Source organism: Rhincodon typus, chromosome 4 (assembly GCF_021869965.1).
Source record: "Rhincodon typus isolate 14 chromosome 4, sRhiTyp1.1, whole genome shotgun sequence".
Taxonomy (NCBI): domain Eukaryota; kingdom Metazoa; phylum Chordata; class Chondrichthyes; order Orectolobiformes; family Rhincodontidae; genus Rhincodon; species Rhincodon typus.
Window position 1 is genome coordinate 70,731,319 of NC_063335.1, and position 8,572 is coordinate 70,739,890.

General features: G+C 39.4%; 1 protein-coding gene across 1 annotated transcript in view; it reads left to right on the plus strand.

Annotated features, from left to right (window-relative positions):
- The window catches only part of kcnq3 (potassium voltage-gated channel, KQT-like subfamily, member 3), a 416,827-nt gene that overhangs the window by 249,947 nt on the left and 158,308 nt on the right, over nt 1–8,572 (plus strand). Inside the window, exons 2-3 of the mRNA XM_048596129.1 lie at nt 6,184–6,274; nt 8,130–8,256. Coding sequence (XP_048452086.1) covers nt 6,184–6,274; nt 8,130–8,256 — 218 coding nt within the window. The remainder of the gene's footprint in view (nt 1–6,183; nt 6,275–8,129; nt 8,257–8,572) is intronic.

Consider the following 8,572-nt stretch of genomic DNA (forward strand, 5'->3'; position numbering starts at 1 on the left):
ACAACACCTCCTCCACCATAATCCTCAACACCAGTGCCCTGCAAGGTTATGTACTCCGTCCCTTACAATACTCTTCATACACTAACGACTGTGTGGCCAAACTCAGCTTTTAATCCCTTTACAGGTTTGGGGTCTGATCTCAAACAATGATGAGACAGAGCACAGGGAAGAGATAGCAAGCTTGGTGGCATCATGTAAAGACAACAAGCTGTCCCTCAATGTCAGCAAAACAGAGGAGCTGGCTATTGACTTCAGGAAGTGGAGTGGAGGACACACCCCTGTCTATATCAATGGTGCTGAGGTGGAGGCTTAAAGTTCCTAGAGGCAAATAACAGTGACAATCTGTCCTGGTCCATCCATGTTAACACTACGGCCATGAAAGAATACCAATGCTTCTACTTCCTCAGAAGCTAAGGAAATTCAGAATGTCCACAGTAGCTCTTATCAATTTTTGTAGATGCAATATAGAAAGCATCCTATCTGGACGCATCACAGCTTGGTATGGCAACTGCTTTGCCCAAGACCGCATGAAATTACAGAGCTGTGAATGCAGCCCAGTCCATCACACAAACCAGCCTTCCTTATATTGACTCTGTCTACACCTCCCGCTGCCTCGGGAAAGCAGCCAACATAATCAAAGACCCCTCCCAAACCGCTCATATGTTCTTCCACCCTCTTCTGACAGGCAGAAGATAGAAAAGTTTGAAAATATTTACCAACAGATTCAAGAACAGCTTCTTCCCCACTTGTTATCAGACTTATGAACGGACCTGTCATTAGTGTTGATCTTTCTCTGCACCTTCTCTGTAGCTGTGGCATTACGTTCTGCATTCTGTACTGTTACTGTGACGAATTTAGGTAATATGCAACACAATACTTTTGACTGTATCTTGATTCGTGTGATAATAATAAATCAAACCTACACAAATATTAATGCAGAAATCACCTCACTATTCTCTGTATCCTCCCAAAACATGCAGCATCAGATCTGGTGTGACTGGATAAGCATCTATATAGTCACAGGCAATATTTCTCATCGGCACGGGAGGTTACTTTTATTAATGAGGAGGCGGACAGGTAGCTGCTTTGTTGCTCTTACATTCCACTTCTCTTTCCATTATCACACCAGGGGTTAGTTCGAGTGCAGCTGTCACATTGTTTTATTTCTCATTTTCTTGCTTGGTTTGGCCATGTCTCAGTATTTTTTTGTGTTACTGTGAGCACCATTTCGCTTTTCCCAATTACAGCTTTTGTTTCAATGTTGATGTTTCTGTCCAATCACAGTTCATTCATCATTTGTGATGGACTGATATTAAAGACTGAATTTTTCCACGTTTGGACGCAGTGATATTTGGAGCAAGATTCATGGTGCCCAGTCTCCCATTGCCCATGGCAATTTTTCTCATGCAGTCACCTGCTCTCCACTCATGCACGTGACCTCTTCAGTGCCCACCTTGGAATCGTGCAGCAGGACATAGGGGAAGTTCCCACTGTCAGGTCTTTGCAGCATTCACACTGCTGGCACCATATTTAAATGCCATTTCAGACAGTACAAGGCCAGGAACTGCCCTTTGCCCTGTATCATTACTGCATCATTACCCCAAAGAAAATGGCCTAGAAAGGCAAGTTCACAGACAAGGGTCTGGAGGTACTGGTGGATTCTGTGGTGGAAAGGCAGGCAGTGTTGTTTCTTTCTGGCTGGCAAAGGTCCGACCCAGGTTAATGCAGTGTTGTGGGCTAAATGCAATGCACAGCAGTGCAAGAAGGTTAATGATTTTTTGTGTCCTGAAAAGATAAGTGCCACCAACTTCACTCTGTCACAGGGGAGCTAATCACTCCAACTCTGCCACTGTATGTTTGTCTCACTGCAGGTCATTGACTATAACTCTGGTTATTGCATGCAACATCTCTCTCCAACCTCATTCTCCCCAGCTACCGACCCTGCCTGCCCTCTGTGCTTCCAAATCACTCAGTGGGGGGACATCTCACTACATTTCTCGCTTGTGCACCACCACTAACTACTCTTCCATCCACTGTCATCATACTCGGTCAGTTTCCTAGTTATATTGCAGGACAATTTGGATGATGTCTCCACAGCAGTCTATCTGATGTAGCAACTGACTGGGACCAACCCTCTAACTGACCATAGTCCCCATTAATCCCACTAAGAACTGACCCCCTTTGATTTTCTGACATAGCCATTTGGTCGAGCCATATGCAGTTTGTTTGCTGTGTTAGCTGCTGGCATATTCTGTAGTGCTGAGTTTGACTTTGTGCAGTGATACACAACAATACAACTCTTTGACTGCTCAATGCTCTGAACCATGACAAGTTACTAGCCTGACATTCTGCACTGAAAAACAATGTTATACACCAGCGGCAATCTGCCTCCAACATAGCTCAAAGTGACTGAGAGCTAAGAAATGAAACTGAGCCATAAGATGCATCCTTTGTAGGTGCATGACATACATGTGTATCCCTGCACACAAAGCGATCTAGTAGAAGCTTGCGAGGTATAAGTGTCCCTGAGCTCCAGAATAAAGTGTTGAAGGGCTGAAGTGGTGCCTGAGTTGGTCGGAGAGCAAACATGATGATGTGTGAAGACTGGTGGGTTGCTGACACTGAATTGCATGGACAATGGCTGGAAGAGGAATATGTCCATGTTACAGGCAAAGACATTGTGAGGAAGTCAGAAGGATGAAGGCCTGGAGGAGCAAGTGGCGAGCTGCTGCCACTGGGTAACTGCTTTGACTTTCATGTCGGGAAATGGTGCTGTAAGGTTTCTTGAGGAAGGAAATGAGGTGAGTGCAGCTAATAATCAGATACAAATACATGGAACTAAGTTAGTCACCACTCATGAGCAAGATTCAGACCTCGCCATTTAAACCTTAGAGAGAAAATTGGAAATTTTGTTTTCTCAATGTTGAGCTTCTGAATTTTTTCACTTTTATACTTTCCAAACTTTCTCACCATTGCCCACTCTACTCAAGGAAGCAGAAATTTCTCAGATTTGTTAAAGTGAAAACTAATGTGCCACTGTATGTTTTGATACAACACCTATTGGCTGATTTAACAGATTCCATGAAATCATCACTGCACATTTTGTTGTGGGTGATAATATACAAGGATTATTAGTGTTGCCATGTAATACTAAGGACAGTCTGATATTTTCATATGTCCCAAAGTGGTATTCACATTAATTGATGGGGCAATTTCCTTTTCATCTTAAATACCCATCACAAATAATGAATGGTTATTATAAATACTCACTATTATAATCAATACTCAGGTTTCCAAAAAATATACGCCTCTAGAGGCGCTGGTGATATGAAAGTTTTAATATTTCAAGGTACATAAGCACAGTTCTGACCCAATAGTTAATTTATCATTTAGACCTTAGTTGACTATTGAAAAAAACTAAATTTGAAACTTCAAAGTCAGTACCTATACTTCAAACAGTACAATGTAGCCTTGTGATTCAAGAATATACAGGTAAAAAGGACTGGTAATGATCATTAAATCAACTCATACATTGTGTTATGGCTATTAGTTGGAATACTAATGTGGAAGCTTAAGCTGTTGAAAAAAATGTAATTAATAGAATAAATACCATATAATATGGATGCTTCATATGTATTTTTAGGAATTTGGTACAGTACATAGAAGATTTCCTTGCAGCTGTAGTGGTGTCCTTACCTTTGGGCAAGGAGGCCCAGATTCAAGTCACACTTGCTCTAGATGTGTGCCGAAACAAATCTGAGCAGTTTAAATGAAATATCTATCGAACTCCTACTCACAGGGAACATTAGGAGCCTCCTGTTGCTTCTTTAAGGACTGATGGAAAGATTCCCTTTGAAAAAGAAACCCTAGCATTTAACTGCATCACTGCTCAAAGACATAATGAGACAAAAAAAGGGATTCATGGAGCCATCCATGAGAGGGTCTTCACTTGCCAGGTTCTTACAATACCTGAGAGGCTTTGACTCTCAGAATTTAAGAACTGCTCGTCCTAACCAATTCAAGGATCAATCTTAGTTTCAAAAAATCACATGTTTCTGTACAACCTAGTCTGCTGTGGTGTAAACAAGCAGAGTCTAAGAGTCCAATCTGGGCTAGGACTAAATGCAGATTGGAATTGTTGGCCTGCAGCTAGAATTCAGAATGAAACCTTGTTGCACCAGGATTTTGGTCTTGCTTTTTCAGTGCAGTAATTTTCCAATGGGATGGCACGGCAATTGAAAGGCGGCTCTGTGGGAGTCATTGGACAATCTTAGGAATCCAAGGAATTTTATTTAATATACCGTTAAAGTATAAATTTCATTCCCACCAGCTGAGAACTAACATGAACAATATTGAACCCTTTTAAGAAGCCTGTGAGACACACAAACCTAAAGGAAAATTGATCATATTTGCATATCCATGATTGGTTGCATTTGGAGGTGAAGAAGAAAATGTTCTTTTCCTTGTTTGGCATTTCCCAGGTGTTTCTTCCATCCATAGAAATTCATAATGATCCTCCATTTTAAATTCAAGACAGGAGCCACCTTGTCGGTGTCTGCCATTCATGCTGACATTCCTGTGGGATGGGACTGGCATTTTGTTGTCTTCGCAGTCACAAATTCTGTTTCTCCTTCCATTGGCCAGGCAAGAGTTCTGAAATTTCAGCCCTTGAAAGATCACTATTTGAATGATATAGCAATGTGTTGACTGTTTGTGTAGCTATTTAACTGTGTTTCCTCACAATACAACTAATTCTTTTATCATTCAAATGTTCATTCAAATCCTTTTGGAATTTATTATTGAATTGCATCCATAAATACTTTTTAGGCCGTGCATTCCAACATATGATTTTCTGCATAAAATGAAAATGTTCCTCTTACTGCTTCTGACTTTTTTTGCCAGTCGAGTTAAACCTCTGATAATTAATCCTGCTACCATAGAGAAATTTCTCATGTGTGAGTGCCCGACACAGAACACGACACTCCAGCTGAAGACTAACTAGCTTTATAAAGGTTTAGCATTACTTTCTATTGACTACTATCTCATATAATGGTATGCTAATCCCAAGAAAGTATTAGTTCTACGAGCTGTGTATATTGTCAGACATGCACAAATGAATTAATATCTCGGGAATTGTTTTCCCTTTAGATTCTGCTACAATAATTCACACACTAATAGTTGATTTGAGTAGCTGTGTCAATTATTCATTTCTTTCCAATATAAAGATAAGTTTGAATTTTTGAAAACCGATTCCTTAATTAACCTCCAGCTGGTGTGTCAGCCCATGAATAGAGTGTTCAGAAGAGGAGGAACTAGGAACAAAAGTTCAGCTTTAGCGGAGGTGACATTGTGAGAAAGCTTGATGTCTTCCGTTCATTAAAGCTTTAGTATGACCTGAGGTTGTGAAAGGCACTATACAAACATAAATTCTACATTTTTTCCATTGCTCAAATTAAACCATTGCCTTGCAACAGTAAGTGGAGTGGGTATCAACACTGAATTGCTGCTGTATCCTATTTGCTGATATAATAACTATATTTCCTTCACTGTCTTACCTGGCAATCTACACTCAATTTATTATTTTCTTCCTAAGTATATACCTATATATCACCTTTATTGTTATATAGATGGTAAAGAGCATCTTCCTGTCATATACATTTTGAACCTTCTTTCTTCATAATGAAAGGACATAACAGAGATTAATCAAAATAGCAGTAACATTAAAAATCCTAAAGGTTGATTTCTGACTTGTATTTCCAGAGATTAGCATTGGCCAATGTAAGAACACATTGAAACCTTGCTACTCATGATTTTGTGACCAGTTAAAGTTCACATTTGATTTTCTGGAATTCATTGAGACTCCTTGCTGGAGTATGATTCCTCCCAGAGTCTATGCAGAATATTAAGATTAAATCTGCTGTGGTCTCTGCTGCATTATACATTTCATTGTAAATGGTAGGATTTGCAAATTCATTGCTCTCCTGTGAAACAAACCATATTTCTTTCTTTGCTGCTACAGATTTAAATTTTGCTGACAAAATATCAAAATACATTGGTGATATTATTTCTGACTTTGCTTCCTTCTCATGTACATTGACATTAGTTCGTAAATAGCTATATGTTCAATGTTTATTTTAAATCAATTCAATCTGTGTAACGATTGATCCTTGTTTTTCATTTCAGATTTTTGTTAGTCCTTGGATGCTTAATCCTGGCCATCTTGTCAACATTTTCTGAATTTGAGGCTCTCTCACAAAAATGGCTCCTGACACTGGTTAAGTACAATCTAATTTGCACAACTTTTGTATACACCATAAAGTTAACCTTCTAATTATTCAATTTAAGTCTGTATTGATTAGGTAATGTGTTATGCAGGTGTAACCTGAGCATGTTCAATCTCAATTTTCTGTCTCAAATTCATAGGGTAATCTTATAGCTTCACATATTAATTAACGGATTCTAACTATATTTGACAGAACTGTACATAAATCTTTTCTCAAAGCAACCCAGTTATCATGGTCTGCCATTGCTCGGATGTTTTGGAGTGATTTGATTGTATTGAGTGGCAACGCAGGCCCAAGGAACTAGTCTGTAATCCTGTTATTAAGTTTTGCTCTGGAATTCTGGTGCTTCCTTGCAAGATAATATTCCATAACATGCTCTGTTCTGTCTCAACATCCATGTCACGACTACAAAATCAGCAAAGCACAGCTATTGCATCAATTTTACCAATTTTCAGAGTCACAGAATTACGTTGTGCAGAGGGGACCATTTGGCCCATTGTGCCTGTAATGTCTGTTCAAATGAACATAATTTACCTAGGCCAATTTCCTGCCTTTTCCACATATCTTTGTACAGTATTTCTATCGAAATAATCACACAATGCCCTCCTGCATGCCTCAATGGTATCTGCCTACACAACATTTCCAGGCAGTGAATTCTTTACCCTAACTACTTGATGTAAGAAAATAATTTCCTCACATAACTCTTGCTTTTTTTTGCATTTCACGTTAAAACTTTGCACCCTTCCCATAATAGCTAACCTGCCATTTCTCTAATTAAGGCTGCTAATCATAATAGGAAAGAATTGGGGAAGTATTGTGCAGTAGATCCATTCTCAAGCCCATTTTCAATACCACCCTTCCAGCCAGCAAAAAATGAGGTTTTCATCTAGCAGTTTGGGCTGGGTTTGAAACCAGGTCTTAAAGTGAACTGCTTTGTTGATTATTGGGCAAAAATTTTGTTTTTTCTCATTTTGCAGAATGAACAATGTAAAATTTAAAAAGATCCATTATGACCCATTTAAATGCAAAGTATTGGAAAATTCGTCACATTTGCAGTCATTACTACAGACAGTCATTCCACTACTTACTATTACTTTAATCAATCATCTACATGCACTAGTCATCTGCACTTGTACATCTATTACAAATACACCACTCTACAAAGATTAAAAACCAGAAGAACTGCCCCTCTCTCTGGATGCACTGTTGGTCAAACCCTTGGAAATGTCTTTGTCATCTTCCAAAGTTCTCTCAGGGTTTGATTCTATCTGATGTGGTTAAACATCAATTTTGTCGAAACTGGTAGTGAATGGTTGTAATAACCCTATCTTTCATAAGCCTATCTATCATTGACCATTCACTAGTTGTTTTTAATCAAGAGGGCGGCACAGTGGTACAGTGGTACAGTGGTTAGCACTGTTGCCTCACAGCGCCAAGAATGCAGGTTCGATTCCACCCTCGGGTGACTATCTGCATGGAGTTTGCACATTCTCCCCGTATCTGCATGGGTTTCTGCTGGGTTCTCTGGTTTCCTCCCACAGTCCAAAGATGTGCAAGTTAGGTAGTATGGCCATGCTAAATTGCCCATAGTGTCCAGGGATGTGTAAATTAGGTGGATTAACCATAGGGAAACAGGAGGATGGGTCTGGGTGGGATGCTGTCCGGAGGGTCAGTGTGGACTTGTTGGGCTGAAGGGTCTGTTTATACACTGTGAGGATTCTATGAAGATAATCATAACAAAGTCTGTAGAAGGCCTGTACCGTTAAATGAACATATAACTAGCAGAAATGTAATGTTCACTTAGCATTGTTAAGAAGTTGTAACACTTATATTGTATTTAAACAGGAAGCTGTTACCATCGTTGTGTTTGGATTAGAATTCGCTCTCAGGGTCTGGGCAGCTGGCTGCTGTTGCCGATTCAGAGGATGGAGAGGTCGCCTGAAGTTTATCAGAAAGCCATTGTGTATCCTAGGTTAGTGGTAGTTTTACTGGCAGTAACAAAAAATATAAAATTTTCTTTTAAATACGATTGTGAAGAATTAACTCAGGTAATTAAATTATCTCAACGTTGGTGCAATATGGTATGCTGCTAGCAAATTCTTAACCAAATATAGCATGTCACAGTTTAAGTGGGAAAGTACACCAATACACCAATAATCGTGCCCCCCTGGTATTCCACAAGCTGAAATAAAATGTATAAAATCTCAATGAGACCATCAAGAAGATCAAATTGCCTGACTGACAGCTATTCAGAACAAAAGCAATTCACAGAAAATGACAACCAAAAG